Source organism: Myotis myotis, unplaced genomic scaffold (assembly GCF_014108235.1).
Source record: "Myotis myotis isolate mMyoMyo1 unplaced genomic scaffold, mMyoMyo1.p scaffold_m19_p_9, whole genome shotgun sequence".
In the NCBI taxonomy this organism is placed as follows: domain Eukaryota; kingdom Metazoa; phylum Chordata; class Mammalia; order Chiroptera; family Vespertilionidae; genus Myotis; species Myotis myotis.
Window position 1 is genome coordinate 58400411 of NW_023416401.1, and position 26469 is coordinate 58426879.

At 46.9% G+C, this 26469-nt stretch overlaps 2 protein-coding genes and 1 pseudogene across 7 annotated transcripts in view; 2 read left to right on the forward strand and 1 right to left on the reverse strand.

Moving 5' to 3' along the window:
- Nucleotides 1-1480: 1480 nt before the first annotated feature.
- LOC118663313 lies at nt 1481-5443 on the reverse strand (annotated as a pseudogene).
- A 3541-nt stretch (nt 5444-8984) lies between these two features.
- Nucleotides 8985-13378, forward strand: GDF5 (growth differentiation factor 5). The gene is made up of 2 exons (XM_036323103.1): nt 8985-9893; nt 12052-13378. Exons 1-2 carry the CDS (start codon nt 9269-9271, stop codon nt 12924-12926), a joined length of 1500 nt encoding a protein of 499 aa, XP_036178996.1. The 5' UTR covers nt 8985-9268; the 3' UTR covers nt 12927-13378.
- A 7980-nt stretch (nt 13379-21358) lies between these two features.
- LOC118662961 (ubiquinol-cytochrome-c reductase complex assembly factor 1) overlaps nt 21359-26469 on the forward strand; it is a 114499-nt gene continuing 109388 nt past the window's right edge. The window contains exon 1 of one of the 6 annotated variants that reach the window (XM_036322113.1): nt 21359-21513. In XM_036322113.1, the coding sequence (XP_036178006.1) occupies nt 21473-21513 (41 nt within the window). In that variant the 5' untranslated portion in view covers nt 21359-21472. Of the gene's footprint in view, nt 21514-22028; nt 22270-26469 lie in introns of those variants that run through there. The other 5 variants (XM_036322115.1, XM_036322114.1, XM_036322116.1 and 2 more) reach the window with 5 other exon arrangements.

Here is a 26469-nt window from a genome sequence, read left to right on the forward strand (position 1 = left end):
GGTTTCGGGCTCAATCCCCAATAGGGGGAGTGCAAGAGGCAGCCAATCCATGTTTCTATGTCTCTCCCTCTCTCTGCCTTTCTCTGTAAAAATCAATAAAGGGCGGGGGGGGGGGGGTCAAGTGGGGAAAAGGAGACATATGTAAAACTTTAGACAATAAATAAATTTAAAAAAATAAAGATATATATATATATATATATATATACATATATATATATATATACACACACATATATATGTATACATATATACATATTTTACACTCAAAAAGCCAAACAGTTTTTATTTTCAAAAACAACTTTATTCATGACACATATTTTAAAAAAAAACTCCCACCTCTTGGAAATGAGCTAGAAAAATAAAATCCACCTCCCACCTCCCTGTGCCCACTTCCTCCCATTCCCTCCAAATAAAAGGGGGGAGGGAAGCAAAGGGAAAAAACCCCACCAAAACTGAAAAACAAAAAAGTCCCCACACCCCACAAAACAAGGTAGTGCATTTCCCCAGGGGGAGGGGAATTTACACCCGGAGCAGCACAGATATATTTGGAGCATCACAGATACAGAAACCTGCAAAGAAAGACACTCAGAACAGAAAAAGAAACACAAAAGGAAACAAGATAGATCACCAGGCAATCTGAAGGAACAGGGAGCCAGAAAAGGGGTGGGTGGGTGGTTGACCTGGCAGGTCAGGAGCAGGCAGGAGGATACTGTGAGAGTGAGGGAGAGATGGTGGGAAGGTGACAAGCAGAACAGTTTGGTGTTCTTCTAGAGCCCTGGGTTTAAAAAATAAAATCCCTTCCATCCATGCCCACCTACCCTTGAGCAGCCCCCAAGGTGTGAAGTGGGACAAGGAAACAGTGGGAGCAGCTTGCACAGCTGAGTCGAGTCCATGGTGAATCCCCAGAGTGAATAAGCAGCCCCCCTGCCCCACTCCCTGGGCCTTCCCCTACCCCCAAAGCAGGTCCCTCCTCTGCAGTTAGTTATGGGATTCTCCCCGATTCCACAGTATATCTTTTTGTTTTTTCCAATCAAGGTCATCTTCTTTTTTTTAAATTTTTTTCTCCACCCCCCCTTCTTTCCTCTTTTTTTCCTTTCTCTCCTCCTAATATACATGTTTGTTTGTTTTTTAAATATTTTTATTGATTTCAGAGAGGAAGGGAGAGGGAGAGAGAGAGAGAGATAGAAACATCAATGATGAGAGAGATTCATTGATTGGCTGCCTCCTGCATACCCCCTACGAGGGATTGAGCCTGAAACTTGGGTATGTGCCTTTGACTGGAATCGAACCCGGGACCCTTCAGTCCGCAGGCCGTCACTCGATCCACTGAGCCAAACTGGCCAGGTCCATACTTTTTTTTTTAGTTAGGGGAATACCGTGAAGTCACTCTAGCCCTGCACCTGTAGACAAGACCCGTGCTGTTAAAACCACTGTAGAATAGAGATGGGGAAGAGATGGGGAACTGTTGTAGTTGGTGGTTTCAGGCTCGTGGGAACGCCTGGTCTGTTGTGCTGATACCTGGTCTGTTGGTTTGTTTTGGGATCACCTTGATGTGTCTTCCTCTAAATAGGGGCTCATCTAAGGCCAGGGAAGTCCTCACTGACTCTGTCTGAGAACTCTATATATGCCAGCCCTTTGGGATGGCCACTGAATTTGTCACAGGGTATGGTCACATGGGTGACTGAACCACAGCCATGAAAATGTGCTTCCAGCTCTTCTGCTGTTGCACCATAGTCCACATTGCCAACAGATGGATCGGGCATCAGCCTCCATCTTCTCCTCGATAGACATGATCACTGGGCCAGCATTGCCTGGAGGGGACTCATATTCATTTGCTTCTCTACCTTGTTCTGTATTTTAGCTTCTCAGCTCCTTCCTCCGTCTTCCTGACTCGTCTTCCTGACTCGAGCTTTAATCGCTTCCAGCTCCGGGTCTTCAATGGCGCTGTCCCCCAGGTCACCCTCATCCCCGCTGCTCCTCCTCCTCCTCCTCCTCCTCCTCCTGGCTGCCAGGACTCCGAAGCCAGGCCCAGGGCCTGGGGCGCCTAGTCGGGCACGGTCCAGGCTGGCTCCTCTTCATGCTCTGGCTCTAGCAGCAGCTCCTCAGGCTTCCGTTCCTCAGACTCCAGGCCATTCCGTAGTCCCTAACCCTAACCCTAACCCCTCCCCCATCTCCCCAAGGCCGGGCACAAGATGACATCACCGCCCTGTGCCCGCAGGCCCTGCTGCCACTGCCAAGAAATACTTTTTAAAAAGCAACTGGAAGCAGCTTGGGAGGTTCTGGGCACTCTTCTTCCTTTTTTAAAAATCATAACTTTTTTTTTTAATTTGAGAGAAAGAGAGAAACATCAATCAGCTGCCTCCCATATGTGCCCAACAAGGGATTGAACCCGCAACTTGGGTATGTATGTGCCCTGAAGGGAATTGAACCTACCACCTTTTGGTGTATGAAGGATGCTCCAACCAACTGAGCCACAGTGGCCAGGGTGGAAAAAATATTTTAAATAAAGAATAAAAGTGAACAATATATAGCTACTTTGTTCACACTCCATCCCCTCAACAGACAGAAACACACATTCACCCACACATAATTTTCAGATTGGTTTTCTGCGGCAAGTGAGATGTGTTGACCTATCCCTGGTCGGCAAACTGCGGCTCACGAGCCACATGAGGCTCTTTGGCCCCTTGAGTGTGGCTCTTCCTAAGCCTTAGGAGTACCCTAATTAAGTTAATAACAATGTACCTACCTATCTAGTTTAAGTTTAAAAAATTTGGCTCTCAAAAGAAATTTCAATCGTTGTACTGTTGATATTTGGCTCTGTTGACTAATGAGTTTGCCGACCACTGATAGGACAAAAGGCCCACACTTGGACAAGGTGCAGTTTCCAAGAAGCTCAGCTGGGGGAGCCAGTGAGAGCTTACTGGAGGAGAACTGTGGCAATTCCTGGGGAATATAAACACCACGAACCAGAATGATGGCTGGGGGAGGACTGCTTTCTCTGGGTCAGGACAGACCAGGCCCCTCAGATTAGAAGAAAAACAGATAGAGGGTCAGGGATTCCAGGCCTTCCTTCCAGCTGATCCCTAACATGTAGGGTGATAGCAAGAAAGAAGGTCAGTTCTTCCTTGATGTGGGAAGAGCATTTATTCAGAGTCAGAGGTCTGGGTTTAGTGTTACTTTCATTCTTTTTAGCTATAAACAAACAAACAAGCAATTCAAACTTCTGTTAGTCACGTAACTTCTCTGAGACTCAGTTTCCTAATTTGTGAAACAGGAACAATATTAACAACTGAATCTTTAAAAAAAAAACCCACTATAATTTAAGCACCCACTATTTACTGAAAGAGAAAAAAAGAAAGAAAGGCACTTTACATATGTAAATACATTTAGCTCTTATAACAAGTCTGTGAAGCAGATATTTTTATCCTCATTTTATAGGTAAAGAAGCAGGTTCAGGAAGTGGGTTTTTTTTTTAATGTAGATAATAGCCAACATTTATGTAGTGTTTACTATGCATGGAGCCACTGTTCTAAGAGCTTGACTCACAACAACTTAATTCATAACAACTCTGTGAAGTAGGTATATTATTATCCTCATCCTATCTAATAACAGACAAACATGGTAATCGACCGTACCTTTGCTATGCCTCCCATTGGCTAATCAGTGCGATATGCAAATTAACCTCCAACAAAGATGGTGGCTAATTTGCATACTGCAGGCAGGGCGGAGAGCGCCATCCCGCCTGCCATCCGCTGCCATCTGGGCCTGCTATTTGCCAACTGGGGCGGCGGGCGTCTGTGTGCGACCTCACCCGGGGTGGTGCCCCAACCCCCAGATTGGCCCTGCTGTGTGTGTGACCTGGGGTGGTGCCCCAACCCCCGGATTGGCCCTGCCGTGTGCGTGACCCGGGAGGCGGGGCAGGCACTGAGGGATCGGGCCTGCCATCTGCCACCTGGGGAGCGGGCCTAAGCCAGCAGGTGGTTATCTCCCAAGGGGTCCCAGACTGTGAGAAGGCACAAGTGGGGCTGAGGGACACCCCCCCCCCACCCCTCTCCCTCTCCAGTGCACAAATTTTTGTGCACCGGGCCTCTAGTCCTATATAATAAAAGGCTAATATGCAAATTATCCCTTTGGGGGTTCAACCGACTGGAGTTTGACCACTGCTATGATGTGCACTGACCACTAGGGGGCAGTGCGGGACTAAGGAAGGCGCCGATTGGCCCTGATCACCGGCTAGGCCTAGGGACCCTCCCTATGCCCAAATTTCGTGCACTGGGCTTCTAGTTTTATAGATAAGGAAACTGAGGCACAGAAAGATTAAATAACTAGCCTGAAATTACATGGCTGGTGAATTGGGGAGCCAGGATTTGAAGGCAGATAGCCCACCTGTTAATCATTATGTTACAGATCAGATGCTCTCCTATTTAGAACCCTTCATTGTGTTTCCCACTGCACTAAAAATAAAATCCAACTTCCTTCTCTGGCGTGTGAGGCCATGCTTGATGTGGTTCTGGCATGATCTGACCCTATCTATCACTCTCCCCCTCACTCTGCTTCAGATGCACTGACTTCTCATGGTTCCTCAGATATGCAGAGCACATTCCTGCCTCAGGACCTTTGCATTTGCTGTTTCCTCCACCTGGAATGATTATCCCCCAGACCCTTGTATGGCTCATTCCCTCTCTACATCCACATCTCTGCTCAAATGTCATCTCTCAAAGAGACATTCCTCTCTAAAATAGACATCCCTTTGACACTGCTTAATTTTTCTTCACAGTACTCAGAATTCTCTGAAACTATGCATTTGTTTGCTTCTTTGTCTCTTTCACAAAATGTGAGCACAGGCTTGGTTGTCTTATCCACTGTTAGATATCCAGTGGTCAGGTCCAGGACCTACCATATGTTAGGCACCTAATATATAGTTGCTGGATAACTAAGTACACAAATGAATGAATATCAAAGGTCACCCAATTGTAAGTGGCAGAGACAGGACACAGACTGAGTTGTCTGATCCCGGAGCCTATGCTCTTAGTCACTGTGCTGTGCTGGGCTGATTCCAAGAGATCTCGGGAGGTTCTGACAGCACAATGAATGTAAAACCACTTTGAAAATTGCTAAATATTTGAAATCAACGGATTATTATTATTATTATTGTTATTCATTTTACTGTTTGCTCATCTGTGAAATGGGGATAATAATATTCTGGCCTACCGGCCTTAAGAGAAGGTTTTGTGGAGTGCCAATGAGATAATGGATGGGTAAACATGTGCAATAGTTAAAGGCTCTACATGGTAGAAGGGACTGTAAAGATTATTTCCATGCCAGTGGGCTTCCCAAGGCTCCCATCCTTTACCTCAGGTTTGACATTAATATTGCTGACAGGAGAGGGGGAGGTAAGGGGACACGGGGGACTGAGGGACTCTACGTCCCAGTAATTAAACATGTTGGGACTGAAGCGCTGCCAGCGGCAGCATCTGGTTGCAATTACCAGAGGGGACTGAAGTGATTAGTCACCTTTATAGTGAGAGCCAGGCCGGTCTCCTGGACTCCTCCCTGGAGAGGGCCTTCTAAGTAAGCTCCGAGTCCCCTCTCCCTGCTCCCACCCCACTCTGGGGTCCCCTGGTCTTCAAACAATAGCCCCTGATCTGAGTCTTCCGTGTCCCAAAGTCCCAGCTCATTGGATGAGACCTTGACCGAAAGCCAAGAATACTGCAATTGCCCCACTACCCTTTCACTTCTTGTGTTTCTAGAGGCCAGGTTGGGATTCCTTGGTAAAAAAATGTGTCAAGGCAGGAATTAGGCTCAAAAATCAATTTAACCTTTCTGAACTTCAATTTCTTTATCTGCAAAATGTGGGACTAACAGTATCTTCATCCTAAGGTAAAAATGCTGTGGGGTACCAGGACCCAAGTCTAGTTTACTAGAGTACGTGCTCAGTAAATAGTAGCTGTTATTAATGTTTCCCAGGCGCTAGGCTAATCACTTTTTATGATTCATTTCACTGAATCCCCATAAAAACCCTGTGAGTAGGTCCTGTCATGATCCCCGTTCAGAGTTTCAGACAGGTTTAGAGGTTTCCAAAGATGACACAATGCACTAACCAGTGGTTCTCAACCTTCCTAATGCCGCGACCCTTTAATACAGTTCCTCATGTTGTGGTGACCCCCAATCATAAAATTATTTTCGTTGCTACTTCATAACCATAATTTTGCTACTGTTATGAATCGTAATGTAAGTATCTGATATGCAGGATGTATTTTCATTGTTCGCGACCCACAGGTTGAGAACCGCTGCAAACCATACAGCAGAACTGGAATTCACAACCAGGCCTCTTGTTCCGGAGCCCTTGCTCTTTATCAAACCAGGTGCAGGGGCGTATTGGTGCTTGATTCATTCATCCCTTCATTTATTCACTCACTCGACCTTACAAAGTTCCTAGTCAGTGGCAAGACATAATCCCTCTCTTTAAGGAACACAGTGTCCAGCAGGGAAGGCAGGGTGCGTCTACAAATAACTACATCTTAAAGCAGAAAATGATGGCTTTCATATATAAGGCCAGTTAGAGATTTATTCATCCATACAACACATACTGAGAATATGCTATGTGCTGGGCCTTGTGCCCAGTGCTGGGAATAATTGAAAGATAAATATACTACAGTCTAGTCATAATCTAACAAGGGAGACAGATATGTAAATAAATTATTACAGTTATGAGGAATTAAGTTATGATTTAAAAAAAAATATATGGCCCTAGCTGGCTTGGCTCAGTGGATAGAGTGTCGGCCTGCAGACTGAAGGGTCCTGGGTTTGATTCTGGTCAAGGGCACATGCCCCGGGTTGCGGTAGGGGGCGTGCAGGAAGCAGCCGATCAATGATTCTCTCTCATCATTGATGTTTCCATCTCTCTCTCCCTCTCCCTTCCTCTCTGAAATCAATAAAAATATATTTAAAATATGAAAAAAGTACCCAGAGTGGAAGAAATGAACTGTGTTTGAGACAAGGGGCAGGGGCAGAACTGGATATCTTTGAGCTACCAAAGTGGAAAGGAGCACAGAAAATTTGTGAAGGCAAATCAGCAGTGTGTGTTTTCTGGCGGATGAGGGCAGTGAAGCAGTGGGAATGGAGAGGAGGGAGGAATGCCAGAGATGACTGCGTAAGTGGGGACAAGTCAAAAGGGAAGCCAAGTGTGAATCTGGGAAATAGGAGGGATCGTCTTCCTCAAAGCTTCCCCAAAGAGTGCCTGGTGGTGCATTGGTCCTTTGAGATGGGATGAGGGAGCTCTACAGGGCTTCTGACCCAGAAGCACCAAATGAAGCTTGAAATGGCCAAGTTCTGCTGCTGAGCTCTGAAGATCTGCAAGGATCCAGGAGCATCACAGCCAAAGGGCTGGTCAGGCACCTGGATACCCCAGCTGTGAGTTTCATTCATCAAACACTGCGCTGCTTCTACTATGTGTCAGCTTGTGCTGGAAAACCAGTCTGGTGACCTTAGAGCAGTGATGGCGAACCTTTTGAGCTCGGCGTGTCAGCATTTTGAAAAACCCTAACTTAACTCTGGTGCCATGTCACATATAGAAATTTTTTGATCTTTGCAACCATAGTAAAACAAAGACTTATATTTTTGATATTTATTTTATATATTAAAATGCCATTTAACAAAGAAAAATCAACCAAAAAAATGAGTTAGCGTGCCACCTCTGACATGCGTGTCATAGGTTCGCCATCACTGCCTTAGAGTGTGAACAGCTCTCTGTTGGGCAGACTCCAAGGATCTCAGATTAAGAAGGAAGCTTGCCTGACTGCTGCTTCTACCCCTGCTACACCTCTTACATTGTGACAAGTGTTGTAGCGCAATGTACAAGAAGAGGTCATTGGCTTTGTCTGGGGATCCGGGAAGGCTTCCCAGAGGAGGTGAATTTTCAGGGTGAATTTCTCAGGATGAGGAAGACTTCCTCCAGTTGTGGAAGTGAAAGGAGGACATGCCAGGTGAAGGGAACAGCGTTCCCACACCAGTCCAGCTGGAATTCAGAAGTCTCCCAGAGCTACCAAAAACCCATCATGTGGGAAGTCATTTTTCCAGCCTCCTGCAGGGGCCGCTGCTGCCCCAGGCTGGGTCTGCCACCTCCGGACTCAACCAGTCCTTTCCAACAAAACTGTCTTTTCTGGGGTGGTAGTGAGGCACACCCTGGACATACCTCTCTCCAAGGAGTGGGCTCCCGGGTGGCAGTGCCCTCCAATGCCCCTGAAGAGATCATCTGAATCCAGTCAGTGGCGTTTGGGGGAGGGGTGTGGTGGGTACTGATAATTTTCTGTCTCTAGGTCACCACAAGTTTATTAAAATAAAAGAAACTGGGTAAATGCTGCCATCTGTGCTGCCCCCCAACAACAAATCAGGCCCCAGACTAGACCAGCAGGAGTTGAAACTGCTTTAAAAACACCCCAAGGACTTAGCTGGAAACCCACACTCCCCATGTTTGGGGGCTTAAGATCCTTGAGCTCATTCCTCAGCATCGCTCCTCAGGAGGGCGGGGTGGGCTGCCCTGTGAGGTGGCGGTGAAGACCCCTGAGTCTGTTCCATGGACCGAGGGGCCCCCTAAGCCTAGAGTCACGCTTCGGGGCTCTGTGCCAAGAGCCCCCGTGAGCCATGGCCTCGAAAGGGCAGCGGTGATTTTTTTCACATAAATATATCGCACTTAAATGAGTTTAGACAGCATGACATCAGAGAGTAATTAAATTGGTTTGGGTTGAAATTCCGTTTCCAATTCCTGAGTTCAGGTTTGTAAAAGATTTTTCTGAGCACCTGCAGGCGTGTGTGTGTGTGTGTGTGTGTGTGTGTGTGTAGTATTTTCACTGGAAAGGATTCAAAACTTAAAAAAAAAAAAAACTGGAGCACACAGGCAGCATTACGCCATTCTTCCTTCTTGGAAAAATCCCTCAGCCTTATACAAGCCTCCTTCAAGCCCTCAGTCAGTTGTGCAGGAGAAAGGGGGCGGTCGGCTTTCTCCTTTCAAGAACGAGTTATTTTCAGCTGCTGACTGGAGACGGTGCACGTCTGGATACGAGAGCATTTCCACTATGGGACTGGATACAAACACACGCCCGGCAGACTTAAAGAGTCTCAGACTGAGGAGAAAGCCTTTCCTGCTGCTGCTACTGCTGCTGCCGCTGCTTTTGAGGGTCCACTCCTTTCATGGTTTTTCCTGCCAAACCAGAGGCACCTTCGCTGCTGCCGCCGTTCTCTTTGGTGTCATTCAGCGGCTGGCCAGAGGATGAGACTCTCCAAATTCCTCACTTTTTTGCTTTGGCACCTGGCTTGGCTGGACCTGGAATTTATCTGCACTGTTGTGGGGGCCCCTGACTTGGGCCAGAGACCCCAGGGGACCAGGCCAGGATTGGCCAAAGCAGAAGCCAAAGAGAGGCCCCCTCTGGCCCGGAATATATTCAGGCCAGGGGGTCACAGCTATGGTGGGGGAGCCACCAATGCCAGGGCAAAGGGGGGCACCGGGCAGGCAGGAGGCCTGACACAGCCCAAGAAGGATGAACCCAAAAAGCTGGCCCCCAGATCGGGTGGCCCTGAACCCAAGCCAGGACACCCTCCCCAGACAAGGCAGGCTGCAACGCGGACTGTGACCCCAAAAGGACAGCTTCCTGGGGGTAAGGTATCCCCAAAGGCAGGAGCTGTCCCCAGCCCCTTCCTGCTGAAGAAGGCCAGGGAGCCTGGGGCCCCTCGAGAGCCCAAGGAGCCGTTCCGCCCGCCCCCCATCACGCCCCACGAGTACATGCTCTCGCTGTACAGGACGCTGTCCGATGCTGACAGAAAGGGGAGCAACAGCAGCGTGAAGTTGGAGGCTGGCCTGGCCAACACCATCACCAGCTTTATTGACAAAGGGCAAGGTGAGGGGGCGGGGTGGCAGGGGCACGGCTCAGAGGGAGGGCACCTGCATGCATGGAGGGGCCTTTCAGAGCCCTGGCACTGCCCTGGTGGGAGACCGAGTGTGCACCTGGTCTGGGCTGGTATCTGGGACTATCTCACACAGGTTCCGGGTTGCTGGCAGGTCAGAGTTGGAGGCACCTGGGGAATCACCAAGCCCAGTTCCTGCAAGGTGCAGAGGGGATGACTAAAGGCCAGAGAGGAGACAAGACCTGCCAGCTGGTAGCAGAGTTGGGGACCAGACTCTAAGACTCTTGATCACCAGGCCATGCTCTGTTCCTATGTGGATTGGCCAAACTTTGTAGGCTCCAGGGGTTTGTAAGTTTTCTCAGAACGCAGAGAAATTAGTCTCTAGCTACCCATGGCTCTGCAACTTTACCCTCAGATTAGGGGGCAGAGGAGGTAGGAGAGGTGAAGACAGTAATGAGGCATCTTAGAGTCTTGGAATGACACTCAGATATATGGGGTTTGGGAGTGGACAACAGACCTAGGGTTTAACAGTGTGACCTTGGGAAAGCTCCTTCTCCCTTCCGGGTCAGTTTCCCCGTCTGTATAACGATATGAAGGTTGGACTGGGTGATTGCTGAGAGCCCTTCAATATGAGACTTCATGCCCTGTCCTAAACAGATACTTTTTATCAGTAACCCGGGAGAATAACTGCTCTCCTCATTTCTCCCTCTGCCCATCTGGCATTACTGTCTTGGCTTTTCCTCTCAACTTGCTGTGTGATCTCAGCAAGTCTCTTCCCCTTTCAGGGCCTCAGTTTCTCCCTAAGTGTGATTGAAGCTCATAAGCTCTGGTTCTGAGTCTTAGGACTTTGGCTGGCAGAGTGGGGGAGGGGTCAGGGAGTGGGAGAGGCTCCTCATTAGAGCTGGCCTGTGGGGGAATGACAGAGGGCGGGGGAGCCACAGAGGCAGCAGATCTGGCTGAGGTGGGGGAGGTGACCTGGCTGCCTGCCCAGTCAGGGAAAGCTGTGACCCCTTGGGGGCTCATAAAGTAAGTCATTGTGCCCCCCAGCACTAAGGGAGCTCAGAGAGGGGGAGATGGGGAGTTTAAAGGCCTAATTAGTCACCTTCTAGAGCAATATATGAATGCTTTCCAATGGCAAATTTGTATTTAGGAAAGAGGGCATGCTGATTCAGACATACTACTGAGTTTCTTATACATACACACAGCCTTATATTTGTACATACATGCTGGATCTCTCTCTCTCTCTCTCTCTCTCTCTCTCTCTCTCACACATATACATATATATATAGGTGCACACACACCTTCTTACACATATACATTCATGGAATCTTCTTACACACACACACACACACACACATATGCCCTTTAAATTTTGACACAAGCCTAATCATACATACACCTGACATGTCACTTATATATGCCACTTTTTTACTCACATATAAACCCAGTCATACACACAAACTTCCACACACACACACACTCATTCATCCAACAGGGTGAGACACATGCACAACAAAATACTAGACTGGGAAGCAGGGAAATTGGATTGTAGACCCCTTTTGTTATTAACTCACTGTGTGACTATAGTCAAGTCACTCCCCCTCTCTGGGCCACATCTGTAAAAAGAGACCACTGAGATCTTCTTTAAGATGTAGTGGAAGCAGCTTCAGATTGAGCGTAAAAAGTTCTAGGCTAGTGATTCAACTATGCTTTTTCCTAGCTGGTGACTCTGAGCAAGTCACCTAACTTCTCTGAGCCTCAGGTTCGCCCTCTGGGAAAACAGGAGTGATCACAATGCCCACCAAGCCTATTTCACCAGTGAGATAGCATATCAGATAACATAGGAGAGAGGTAGGTGGAAGGCAATCCTGAAGCTGTGGGTTTCTGATATGAACAGTGATTGACACAAATACCCAGAACCACTGACATCACCCCAGCCACATCTACAGATAAACAACCCTTGGTAGGCTGTGTAGGATGCTGCTTATTCTGAAAAAGGCTCTCAGTGGTTGGGTCTTGGCCTCTCTCAGAGTGGGGCAGAGGTTAAAGAAAGCTCTCTAGAGGGGAGAGGGCCGTGGCCCTCCCCTGAGGCAGAGGTGACTGGCTTTCTTGATGAGGTTGCAGGGAATGACTTCTGGGTGTTCTCTCTAGATGACCGAGGTCCTGTGGTCAGGAAGCAGAGGTACGTGTTTGACATTAGTGCCCTGGAGAAGGATGGGCTGCTAGGGGCCGAGCTGCGGATCTTGCGGAAGAAGCCCTCAGACACAGCCAAGCCAGTGGCCCCCAGTAGCGGGCGGGCTGCCCAGCTGAAGCTGTCCAGCTGCCCCAGCGGCCGGCAGCCGGCAGCCTTGCTGGATGTGCGCTCAGTGCCAGGCCTGGACGGATCTGGCTGGGAGGTGTTCGACATCTGGAAGCTCTTCCGAAATTTTAAGAACTCGGCCCAGCTGTGCCTGGAGCTGGAGGCCTGGGAACGGGGCCGGGCTGTGGACCTCCGTGGCCTGGGCTTTGACCGGGCTGCCCGTCAGGTTCACGAGAAGGCCCTGTTCCTGGTGTTCGGCCGCACCAAGAAACGGGATCTGTTCTTCAATGAGATTAAGGCCCGCTCCGGCCAGGATGATAAGACCGTGTATGAGTACCTGTTCAGCCAGCGGCGAAAACGGAGGGCTCCGCTGGCCACACGCCAGGGCAAGCGGCCCAGCAAGAACCCCAAGGCCCGCTGCAGTCGGAAGGCGCTGCATGTCAATTTCAAGGACATGGGCTGGGATGACTGGATCATCGCACCCCTTGAGTATGAGGCCTTCCACTGTGAGGGGCTATGTGAGTTCCCCTTGCGCTCCCACCTGGAGCCCACGAACCATGCAGTCATCCAGACCCTGATGAACTCTATGGACCCCGAGTCCACGCCACCTACCTGCTGTGTGCCCACGCGGCTGAGTCCCATCAGCATCCTCTTCATCGACTCTGCCAACAACGTGGTCTATAAGCAGTATGAGGACATGGTGGTGGAGTCTTGCGGTTGCAGGTAGCAGCACTGGCCCTCTGTCTTCCTTGGTGGCACAACCCTAAGATGCTGGTCACAGGAGCCCCTCCTCGCACTTGTGGGGTCACAGAGCAGTCAGGAAGCTGCAGCCAGGAGCATCTCTACAGCCTGCCTGAAAGGGGATTCCAACAGCCTCGCTCACCCTCAGAGTGGGACTTGGGCTACAGGCCCTTTTCGATCCACAGGCCCCTCTGTCTGGGATTTCTGCTCTTCTGCTGCTCTGACTGGCAGGGACATGCCCAGGGAGACAGAATCTGAATGGGACTGAGATCCAGCAGATCTGGTTTTCCAATGAGACTCAACCCACGAACCTCTCCTTTCCTGGGCCTCCTTGGACTCTGGACTCTCCAGGGAGTGCTCCTCTTGGGACAGCCGCAGGTGCTGCACCCTCCTGGAATCACATGGTGTCTGGTGACTTTCTGCCCCTGATGCAGATGCGATGCTGACTGGGCAGGGGCGGGGGAGAGGGGGTGAGGGCTTGGGCAGGGGTGAGGAATGTGGGGCTGTTAGACTGTTAGATTAAAATGTACATTGATGAGATAAAAAGCAAAGCTGTGCCTAAAGCTGTGGCAAACTTCTTATTTACTCAAGGGGTCCCAATGACCCCTCAAAGAATGACTGGCCCAGGGAGGGGAGATGGGTTGCCGCATGTATACACTCGGTGTCCAGGGCCCAGTCCTTGCTTCCAGTCCTGGAAACTGAAGCAGAATGGGGCAGAGAGTACAGGCTGAGTGGGGCCAGTGCTACCTCTAACCCCATTCCTGTTCCTTCCAACGGCCCGTTGGTCTGGAGCTCTATCTGCTCTGCCGTGGCCTGCCAACAGAGTTAGGTTTTCTTTCCGGCACTTCTTAGTCAAACTGATTGTCTCTAAAATGGATCCCTATTTTAGGGAAATTCCTTAAATGTGAGGAAAATTGGGGATTTCATTTCCTCTAAACATCACTAGTATCTGCTCCCCCCCCCCCCCCCCGCCCCCACATACTCACAGAATGAACTGACCCCCATTTAAAGGGGCCTCTAGTTTTTTCTGGGGAACCTGGGCTGCTAGAGATCCCCCCTCTCCCATTGAGACATCTCCTTTTTGACACTGATCGCTGTTCCTCACGTGAACTTGTCTGTGGCCCTGCTACCCTCCTGCTTGGCACCTTTAGTACACGCACTGCTCACCTATCACCTCCGACCTCTTCACCCCATCTCCAGAAACAGAGCTAGAGGCCCTCCCCTTAACATTATACATGATATAAACACATAATTACATATTAGATAAATAACCTCCCTACTAATCTCAGACAGTCCAATGCCAGGCACATCCTGACAATGTTTCCTACTTGGGGCTTTGCCCAGACTAAAAGCCCACTTCCCTTTCTCCACTAGAATCTTTGGGGAGGGGCGTGAGACATATGAACTCTTGGGAGGGGAGCACAGCCCTCTGGTAGGGCAACGTGGGCACCCAAGTCCTTGTTCTAAGGGCTCAGGACCAGAATCTGCCTGGCTGAAGAGAGGGAGAACCAGGCCTCTGTTTCCCACCCAGGGGGCCTCAACATTTTCCCTACCTCTCTCCAGCTGAGCCTTTGATTCCCAGGGCTCTTCGCCAAAGCTGTTTCAACAGTGGGAATTCCTGCCCAGCTATGGGCAGATCTTGTGTCCCTTCTCTCTAGACCTGAAACCTGGGTTGTCAGGACCTAAAGCAAGAGCCCTGTGCAGGGGGCAGCCTGAGCTTGGAGCCTTGCCCTCCCTGGCTGGACTTCGTTGTGTTTGGCTAGTGGCAGGCCTGCAAACTCTGGAAGTAAACAAAGAAGCTGCCACGGCAGACAGAGTTCTGGTGTGTGGGAGAGAGAATGAGCCTGGAAGGGAGGTGCCAGGGAAGCCAGGCAGCGGGCTGTACATACAGAGTGAGCAGTGTAGAAGCTGGGTGGCTGAAACCCCAAGGGTAGAGAGGCAGGGGACGAAGGGGTCACAGGTGGGGCTGGCTCCTGCACACACTTGTTTTCTGGGCTGCGTGTCCCTAGTTTCCTGGAAAGTCTGACAGAACTGGAGCTGCTCCCTGCTTTCGCGCCGTCAAAGAGTTTCATATCACCTCAGCCACAATGCTCTCCTGCTTAAGGCCTGGGTGTTGAACTGACTGTTGTGGCTCTGGCTTGATACACAAGGAACTTCCTCTCCCATCTCAACCTGCCCTAGGACTCTCTTTCACAAAAGAGCCACTCAGACTGTGTACTGTCCCCCCTTTTCCCAACCAGAAAATTGTAGGGTGGGTAGGAGCAGCCCTTCCATCCTAACCATCTGATCTATTCAACTGCCTCCTTGGAAAATTATCTCCACCAGGCACCCTCTTCCATGCTCAATCTTAACAAGCTGCATATTTATACAGTACATTCTTGTACAAAAAAGGTATAAGGCTTATATCATTCCTTAGAGTTCGCAAACATTCTCCGGGCCATTGTCTTGCAGCACTGAAGGGCTCAAAGGCAGCCAGTTTCAAATTTCAGATCTGTCACATAGAGTTAGAGCACTTGGGCAAGGAACTTAATTCCATGAATCTTGGTTTCCTCATTTGCCGGCGGGAAAGGTGGGGGAGAGGCAAACAGTCTACCTATTTCATAGGACTAACTGTGAGGATATGAAAGACACTGAACACAGTACCTGGCACAGAGGTTGCACTCAGTAATGTTAGCTGTTATTATTAATGTGCCTCCAACAGTCCCATGAAGCAGACAGGGCAAGGAATACCACCCCCTAACCCCATTTTGACAGAAAAGGAAATTGACAGCCAGGGAGGTAACTACAGGTCTCCTACAGGTCTCAGTGTTCTTTATACCATTTTTGCTTCTTTTCTGGGCCCCAGACTCCACTGACCCCAGTCCTGGCAAGCAGTGGAATTACTCACCTGGGGTTTGGATCCTTGTCTTAAACGTATTCCCTTGGGAACACATGACATTGTTAGTTCCTTGGGAGAAACAGCTAAGCAGAGAGCTGAAGGCAGAGAAAATGGGAGGCCCATAGGAAAGGCAAGAGGTGGGGCTCCCAGTGCTATGATGCCATCTCTTGGCCTCTTCCACAATCCCGTGTTCCAGGGCCATAAGCAGGAGAATCAGCTTTTCTAAGGCTTGGAATACAGAACCTTGGGAAGCCTCTCAGCCTTCACTCTGACTCCACAACTTGGTTGTTATATCTAATCTGAATATAGATATGAGAAAGCAGAGTAGAGGAGGATTAGTCACATATGCCTGGAAGTCAGTCGGAACTAGGTTCCAGTCTTGGTTCCACCACTTTCTAGCTGAGTGACTTTGGGCTCAGTTATTTAACCTCTCTGAGCCTCAGTTTCCCTATCTGCAGAAGAGGGATAATAATATCAAGTTTATTGGGTTTGAGATGTATTCATTCTATCAATCTTTGATTTATTGATTGGTTCATTCATTCACTAATCAGTAAGTATTTATTAAAGGTCTACTCTGGTTCAGACTCTGTGCTGAGTATTGAAATAATAACAACCACCACAATTGTTAATGTTTATTAAGGGCTTATTATGTGCCAGGTACTATACCTAGCATTTTCCATGAATTCTCTTTTCTTGCAATGATCATGACCTCAGGTTTCATGCATGACTGTAAGAGAGAATAAAGATTCCCAAAGGATGCTAGGATGATAAGTCTATGATAGACCGAATCAAAGGAGATGAATAATAAAAAAAGGAGAAAAAGTCAAATTATACATCTGGATGCATGAAATCAACCCTACAATTACAGGATGTGGAAAAAAATGTGATTTTGTAATTTCAGATGGGAAAGAGTGTTGTAGGTAGCTATGAAATCAATTGAATATTATTTGGGTGCCTAAACGTGAATACAAGTGTGGGCTTCTTTATTAGACAGGTAGTGTTAAATCCTAAGGAAACTGTGTTTCTGCTCAGTTAAGCAGGACTTGAAGAGTGTTGGGATGGGGAGAGTAAGGGAGAGAAGCAAAGTCAAGGGTGAATCCTGTGGTTTTTTGCTTGGGCAACTGGGTAAACAGTGTGCCATTCAACAACAACAAAAAAGAGAACACGGAAAGAGAAATAGATTTTGAGAGGAAGATGATGAGGTCAGCTTTGGACATCAAGTTTGAAAAATTCTTTTATTTATTGATTTTAGAGAGAGGGGGGACAGGAGAGAAAAAGAAACATCGACTTGTTGCTCCACCCACCCGTGCATTCATTGGTTGCTTCTTATTTGTGACCTGACCAGAAAAACTCTTTAGAGATTAGCTTTAAATAGGAAAAGCAGCAATTCTTCCATGAAATGATAAAAAGAAGAATGCATGCATACAATAAAATCAGGTACTTGATTTAGTGGTTGGAAGTTGAGTTTCCTTCTGACGGCTTATAACTTCTATTTTCTCTGTGAAGTAGGAGGTGAGGCCATCTGTCCAAAGACAGTAGAAAGGGTCTCTGCAGATGTAATCAAGTCAATATAAAGTCATTAGTGGGCCTAAGCCAGTATGACTGGAATCCTTATAAGAGGACAAGAGACACAGAGAACGGCACACAAGGAGAAGACCATGTGATGAGAGAGGCAGAGAACAGAATGATAAAGCTGTAAAGCAAGAAACACAAGGGTTGCTGGCAACTGCCAGAAGCTAGAAAGAGGCAAGAAATGATTCTCCTCTAGAGCCTTCGGTAGAGCATGGTCCTGCCAAACCCTTGATTTTGGACTTTTAGCCTCCAGAACTTCAAAAGAATACATTTTTATGGTTTTAAGCCACTTGATTTTTGTTTTGTTTTGTCATGTCAGCCCTAGGAATCTAATACAGTTATAAATAGTACTATTGGAGAAGCGGGGCAGGGTTGAGCACAACAGAAGTTGGTAGCCATATTTGGGAGGTACCAATAGGCCTCTTGCATGATTTTCTCCAATAGAACTCAATAATCTAGATGTAGGGGGTAGATTAAATGGACAATTACAAGGTTGGGGTCTTTCCAGGTGGACAGGATAGAAAGACATTTGAGCAAAGGACTTAATATTGGCAAGAAAATAATTAAAATGACAGACTACATGGTGTGAGCTAGAAAGGAGAGGTAGTAAAGAGAGGAGGGGGTTGACAGACGATAAAGAGGAGATTAAAACCCTGGAGGTCTCAACAAGGTAGAGTGACAGTTGTAGTAGGAGTAATGGATAAAAGATGAAATAACAGGGTGATGAGAACACAGAATGACATAAATTTAAAATTTCAGAATTATAATTCTGGTGATGAGGTCCAGGAATAGACAGCTGGACACTTCATAGAAATGGTATCGTACTTATACAATATGCAACCTCTTGTTATTGACTTCTTTCACATAGCATAAAGTTTTTGAGGGTCATCCACATTGTAGCATGTATCAGTTTATTCCCTTTTATTGCTGTATAATAAACCATTTTCTGGATATACCACATTTTATTTAGCCATTCATCAGTCAATGGGCATTTGTTTCCACTTTTTAGCTGTGAACATTAATATACAAGTTTTTGTATAAACATGTCTAAATTTATCTTGAATGTACACATAAGAATGGAGTCATTGGGTCATATAGTAATTCTATGTTTATAATTTTAAGGAAAAGCCAGACTATTTTCCAAACCAGCTGTACCACTTTACACTCGCATCAGTAATGTATGAGGGATCCAGTTTTTTCAGCACTTTGTATTATATGTCTGCCATCTAGAGGGTGTGTGAAGTGGTATCTCATTGTGTGTGTGTGTGTTTGTGTGTGTATTTCCCTAATGACTAATGCTGCTAATCATCTTTCCATTAACTTAATGGCCATTCATATGTCTTCTTTGGAGAAATGGTTAATCAAATGCTTTGCCCATTTTAATTGGGTGTTTATTTTATTTTTAAAAATGTTTTTGTTGATTTTTAGAGAGGTGAAGGGAGAGAGAGAAACATCCATGTGAGAGTGTAACATAGATTGACTGCCTCCTGCATACCCCCTACTAAGGATTAAGCCCCCAACCTAGCCATATGTCCTGACTGGAAATCGAATTGGCAACCTTTCAGTGCACAGGTCGATGCTAAACCAACTGAGCCACAGCAGTCAGGGTAGGTGTTTATTGTTTTATTATTAACTTGTAGAGTTCTGTATATAGTCCAGGTACAAGTCCTTTATCAGATACATGACTTGCAAATATTTTCTCCCATTCCACTTGTTTTTACTTTCTTGATGGTATCTTTTACAATACAAAAGTTTACGTGTTTATGTAGTCTAATTTATTTTTCTTTTGTTATCTATGCTTTTGCTATTGCATCTAAGAAGACTTTGCCTAACACAGGGTCATGACGATTTACTCTTATGTTTTCTTTTAATAATTTTATTTTAGCTATTACATTTAGGCCTCTGTCCCATTTCGAGTTAATTTACCATATGTTGTTTCGGATAGGAGTTCAACTTAATTCTTTTGAATATTTTTTTAAAAATTGTGATTATGTATTATACATCTACTACTCTAATATTTTTGAAGGCAAGGACCAAGTTCTACTTCTTTGTATTTGCCATAAAACCAATGAATAAACATTTTTCCCCAGAATTATATTTTGAGAATGATATGGGTATTTTTTATTTCAATTTTAAAGGTAATTATATAGATATGGTACAAACTTTAAATAAGACAAAAGGATAGATAGTAAAAAATGTCTACCTTCCGCCCTAACCAGTTTGGCTCAGTGGATAGAGCGTCAGCCTGCAGACTCAAGGGTCCCAGGTTCGATTCCGGTCAAGGGCATGTACCTTGGTTGCGGACACAACCCCGGTGGGGATTGTGCGGGGGGCAGTTGGGGGGCAGCTGATCGATGTTTCTCTCTCATCGATGTTTCTGACTCTCTATCCCTCTCCCTTCCTCTCTGTAAAAAATCAATAAAATATATTTTTTAAAAAAGTCTACCTTCCATTTCTAACCTCTTGTCTCCCAAATCTCTTCCTCAGAATCAACAACTATTAACACCATTACTGTTTCTTGTATACGCTTCCAGTAATTTTCTGTACTCATACTAGTACACACAGAAGCCAAAGTCTTTACCATGGCCTACAAGGTCCCCCAGATCTGGCCTCTAGGGCCACCTTGTCAACTTCATCTCCTACCATACTCTTTCTTAAGTCATTTGACTCAAACCATAATAACCTCCTTGCTCTTCCTGGGAAGACCAAGCATTCTCCATGTTGGGGCCTTGGTACTTGTTCTATCTGCCAAGGATGCTCTTTTCCAAGATACTGACATGGGTCACTCTCTCATTGACATGGGCCAGATTCTCATTTCATTCATACCTCTGATCAAATCCAGTGAGGTTTTGCCTGATCATCTTATCTAAAATAGCACCTCGCCTTCTCACTTTTTATTCTTATCCTGCTTTGCATTTACCAATACCCGGCATCAGATTATATTTATTTGTCTATTGTTTGTCTCCCTTTACTGTAACTTTTCTACTGTATCTTTGGCATCTAGATCTGAGCCTGAATCATGGTAAGTGCTCAGCAAATATATATATTTTTAATGAATGACTGAATTACAATGTGGTGCCTCTAAGGAAGTATGAAAGTTCTGAGGGGTAGAGACAGTGTAAAGGGAGAAAGGAAATGTAGCGAGGGAGAGGGAGCTTTGAGAGAACCATGGAACTTGCTGGGGCTTCAGGCTGAGTGTTAAGGAGTTGATGAGCCCTGGTGGTGGAGGCTTTGGTGTCAGGCCTCTTCATTCCTAATTTATCCACCATCCTCGGCAACCTAAATGTCTCAGTAAATGACGCATCCTAAGTCATGAGCTCTCAGTTCTTTGAAGGCCTCCAGTCCAGGGATCTTTACCTCCACTTCATTTCAGCCACGTTCTTCCATAGTCACCCCCTGCACTTGGTCATCATTCCCAACAGTTCTAACCCTAAAACCTTAAATTAAAAAATATCACTGTCTGATCAAGATTTTCTTATCCTTTAATCTCAGTTTTGCTCATTACATTTTCTTTTACTCATTTGCCCCTTCTTCTTTCCTAACAACCTCTTCCTCTCTTCCTATTCTTCACTATATAGATGTCCTGGCCTATCACTCAAACCTCTTTCTTGACAATATCATCACCTTCTTTTAAGGGAGCTCCCCAAATCCTGGTCTTTTAACCCCAGGGAAAAGGGGGGATCTTCTCGGGAGTCAAGCTTGGGAAGGGGGGGTTCTGATAAGAGGGCGCTGAGTAGTGAGGCTGGTTGAGATCGAGGTTAAGGGGAGAGCTATGCAAATCCCGAAGCCAGAGGTCAGGGAAGGCCGGCGTTGCAGAGGACTTCAGCGTCCGTGAACGTCGGGCGTGGACGAGCGAGCGAGAGGGAGGCGGGTCCCGGCGCAGTCCCGGCCGACAGCCCTGCTCACCGGGTTCCGCGCACCGAGGGAAGCGCGCGCATCCTGGTAGCGACCTTTGTGCGCCTGCGCCGCCGTTGCCAGGCGCCCACTGGCTCGGGGACTCTGGTCGGGACGACCCAGTAGAGGACGACCCAGGGAAGGCGTAGCGGCAGCCGGGACTCCGGAAGCTCACCCTTCACCCGGAAATGGTTGTTGAGGAAACATGGCGTTGCTGGTGCGAGTCCTTGTGAGTGAAGGAATGATTTCGTGCGGTTGTCCGCGGGCCCGGGTTGGAGTCGGAGAGGACGGGGTGGGAGAAGCTGGAAGGAAGTGCACAGGGGGGGTCTGTGCGGCCGCCTCTCTGCGGGGAAACTGAGGCAGCTTCCCGCCTCCCTCTGACGTTTTTGGCCGTGGTTTCCCCCCCTTGGGAGGAGAGGGAGAGTGACATCGGATCTGAATTCGATGCGGTTTGGTTTTCCTCAGTCGCCGCCTGCGACCGCTTCCCCTCAGGGAGAGGCGGCACGTGGGGCACTGATGCGAGTTCCGCGAGACAGGGTTCTATCCGGTCCCTGTTCTGTCGCCGAGGTACCGTGTGACGCCGGGCAGGTCCCTCTCAGACCTCAGGAGCCTGACGTGGGAAACGAGGACGTTCATCTGCGGCCCTTTGGGATCCCGAGGTTTCCCGGGTTTGTTTCAGAGAGCAGTCGGTCAATTCTGAACGACCGTTACGTGGGCTCCCGTGACAGATGATCAGGTTGAAAGCTGCACGAAAACTGAGGTCCTAGCTGCCGTTTTCACTCGGCCTCGTACAGTGTCTGGCATATCATAGGTGTCCGATAGACGGTTGTTGAACGAATGAATGAAGAATGAGGTCGGGAAGGACTGCTCGACTAACTCGCACCCTTATGGGAAGCTACTGCCCTTCTTGTGATTCAGCCCGGATCCTTCTAGCATACTGCGACCTCCAGGAACGAAAGGAGAGAGAAAGTGGCCGCAGGGAAAGGTTAGGAGGATACAGAGCTTAGGTGCTAACCGTGGAGGGATGGGAGAGTATAATTTTAGCAAGTCTTTCAAAACCTGGGTCAAGGGCATTGGTGTTTCATAGCTGAGACAGTCTGTTCTTGCCTCTGGTTGTCTTTTGAGTTGCCATTTTACACTTTCTAATCTTTTACTATATGGCTTACAAGGACTGCAGTTTTACTTATATTTCTTCTCAGTCTAGCAAAGTGCAGTGCCCACGATTGCTGCTCAGCATATATATATATATATTTGTTTGAAGGATAGCTTTTATAACCTAGAGAAAGATTTACTTGGCAGAGTAATTGTTGATGCAAGAGCAAGAATTGATTGAGATCAGGACTGCTGAGGAAATGACGACTAGGATGTCCCAGCTTATTTAGTGTGTGTGTGTTTTACTTTTTTAACATATTTTTATTGATTTCAGAGAGGGGGGCAGAGATAGAAACATCAATGGTGAGAGAGAATCATTGATCGACTACCTCCTGCACACCCCCTCCTGGGGATTGAGCCCACAACCTGGGTATGTGCCCTTGACTGGAATTGAACCTGGGACCCTTCAGTCCACAGGCTGACACTCTATCCACTGAGCCAAATCAGCTAGGACCCAAGTTATTTAGTTTTTAAGATGGATACTTGGGGGAAGAGATGAAAAGTTTATTGGGCAGTATACCTGAAATGAACCCTTTAGTTTGTTTTGGAAGTTAGCGGATGCCCCAGCTATCTTATTCTTATTCCTGAGCATGTGGAGTGTTTCAGATTCATTTCTTCTTAGGTGGTAGCATCCATAGATTCTGCCTCTCTGAATGGATTCTATTAATTGGATCTGTCCTACCCCCACCCCCATTTATCTAGTAATTTTTTTAGGGGAAAGTAAGTTTAGATAAGGAAAGTCACTTTGACTTTATACAGTGAATCTTTGAAGTCCTTTAAACATCTATATATATAAAAGCCCAGCGACCGGAATGGCAGAACGACTGGCACGATAGGTGGCTATGATGCACACTGCAGCAGCCAACCAGCCAATCCGGGCCCCGATTGGCCCTCAATACCCTGATTGGGGGAGGGGCTGGCTGCCAACTGCCTGTGGCCCCTTTCCCAGCCAGCTTGGGTACCCCCCCCCCCCAATCGGCCCCCAACATCCCGATCTAGGGTGGGGCCGGCCAGCCAACCGCCTGTGGCCCCTCCCCTCGGTCGGTCCCACCTCCGTTTGGATCCCCCACCCCAATCAGGAGCAGGGCCGGCTGGCCAACTATTGGGGCCCCTCTTCCCCGCCGGCCTGGTGTTATAATGTAACTAGAGGCCTGGTGCATGAAATTTGTGCACTCAGGGGAAGAGTGTCCCTCAGCCTGGCCTGTGCCCTCTTACAGACCAGGAGCTCTCGGGGGATGTCCAACTCCAGGGGGAGGGGGCCTAAGCTGGCAGTCAGACATCCTTAGCGCTGCCACAGAGGCAGGAGAGGCTTCCGCCACCGCCGCTGCGCTTGCCAGCTGTGAGCCCGGCTTCTGGCTGAGTGGCACTCCCCCTGTGGGAGCACACTGACCACCAGGGGGCAGCTCCTGCATTGAGTGTCTGCCCCCTGGTGGTCAAAGCACATCATAGCGACCGGTTGTTCTGCTGTTTGGTCGATTTGCATATTACCCTTTTATTATATTTATTATTATATAGGATGTGTGACAAAGCAATGGAAACTCCTGTAGGACAGGTTGAAAGTGTCAGTAAACATGAAAGTAGCAGATATTTATGGATCACCTACTCTGAAGAGGTATTTGGGTTAGGCATGTGAGGAACTCACAGATACAGGAAAGTGCACATGTTTAGGAGTCTGAAGGGCCTTGGTTGTAAGCTTAGCTCTGTTACTTTTGTGGGTGTGACTTTGAGCAAGTCACCTAACTTCTCTGAGTCTCAGATTTTTTTAACAGTAAATTTGATAGGGTTGATCAGAGAATCAAATGGGACCAGTGATATTTACATGCTTTTCTAAATTAAAAATTTTTATTTTGAAAGTATAAAAAAATTTTTTTTAATAGTCAACATAGTAAACACTCACATACCCACTATTAGATTTTTTTTGGTTTGTTTGTTAATCCTCACCTGAGGATATTTTTCCATTGATTTTTAGAGAGTGGAACAGAGTAAGAGAGACAGAAACATCGATGTGAGAGACACACATCAATTGGTTATCTCCTGCATGCACCCAACCAGGGCCAGGGATTGAGCCTGCAACCGAGGCACATACCCTTAACTGGAATCGAACCTGGGACCCTTCAGTCCGAGGGCTGCTCTATCCACTGAGCCAAACTGGCTAGGGCTAGAGTTTTAAAAAAAATATTAGTAGATCTTGTAGTAGTTGTGGATGGATCAGAGAGAGCTGAAATTAGAGACCCCCAAAGTCAATCAGAAGGTACTTAAGTAATCCTGGAAGAAGTGATAAAAACCTATAGTAAGGGGGGAGGAGCAGTGTGGTTAAAGAGGAAGGGATGGTTTCAATAGGAAAGAGAGTATATAGGGCTTGATGAGAGGTTAGATATGGAGGGTGAGGGAGAAGGAGGAGTCTTAACAGTGAGATCCAGGTCAGCCTTTGATAACTGAGTTAATAGTAGTGTCCACTGAGAAGATCCAGCTGGAGATAGATATATTTTTTTCTTTTTTAGCAGTTGGTGAGTTGGTGTTCATGAGAGCGAGACAGTGCTGAGATAAAGATTATAGTTGAAGCAAGATGTTGTTGAGATTTCCTGGGCAATAATATTGACAGCTAACATTTATAGGGCACTTACCATGTGCTAAGCACTCTTACATACTTCATATATGTGAACTTAATCTTTACAACAGCCCTTTGAAAAGGTAAGCACTATTATTTTCCCCATTTTACTGATAAGAAAATTGAACCACAGAGAGGTAGTGTTCCTGAAACATTCTCATTAGTCTTCCTTTATTTTTTCTTCTTTCAGACTTATTGGTCAGTTTTATTCCCTCTCCAATGATGGGTTTGGGAAGGAGGAGGAAACTAAAACACTGCTATTGCTGAGTAGCTCCAGAAGGGGAACTGGCCTTTTGAGTAGTGCAATGGGACTTGCTTATAGTTTTACTAGAGGCCTGGTGCACGGATTCGTGCACCAGTGGGGTCCCTTGGCTTCGCCTGCGGGGATCAGGCTGAAACTGTCTCTCCAACATCCCCCGAGGGGTCCCAGATAGCTAGAAGGCGGTTCATGGGTGACGCACCTGCACCCTGGAATTGGGCTCCCTCCTCTCTGGTTCCGGGTGTGTCACCCGAGAACCGCAGCTGCCAAGTTACCACAGCTTATCAGCTCCTGTGTTGAGTGTCTGCCCTCTGGTGGTCATTGCGCATCATAACTACTGGTCGGACGGTGGCTTAGGCTTTTATATATATAAATGAGCTGTCCTGGGCATTGGTGATCATTTTTGCTTTTCGTTGACAATAGTAGAAATTACAGAAAGGCACTCTGTACTTTAAAATTTTTTTTAGTAAAATATACATAATGTAAATGTACCATTTTAACCATTTTTGAGTATTCAGTTGAGGGCATTAAATACATTCACATTGTTGTGCTGCTATTACCACCAACATCCACTGTTTTCATCTTATAAAACTGAAACTCTGTACTCATCACCATTCTACTTTCTGTCTTTAAGATTTTGACTATTCTAGGTACCTCAGATAAATGGAATTATACAGAATTTGTCCTTTTGTGACTGGATTATTTCACTTAGTAAATGCCCTCAAGGTTTATCCATGTTGTAACGTGTCAGAATCTCCTTCCTTTTTAAGGCTGAATACTATTCCTTTGTGTATACTAGTATATATCACTTTATGTTTATTCATTCATCTGTCAATGGACACTTGAGATATTCCATCTTCTGACTATTGTGAAATAGTGTTACCATGAACATGAGTATACAAATATCTGTTTGAGTCCCTGTTTTCACTTCTTTTGGGTCTAAACTAAGAAGTGGAATTATGGGAGTGTAAGGTAAGTATGTTTAATTTTTTGAGGAATTACCATTTAATTTTTCACAGCAGCTGAACCATTTTATATCCTACCAGCAAAACACAGAATTCCAATGTCTCCATGTTTTCACCAATCCTTGTTGATTTTATTTTTATAGTGGTCATCTTAATGGGTGTGAGGTGATATCTCATTGTAATTTTGATTTGCTTTTCTCT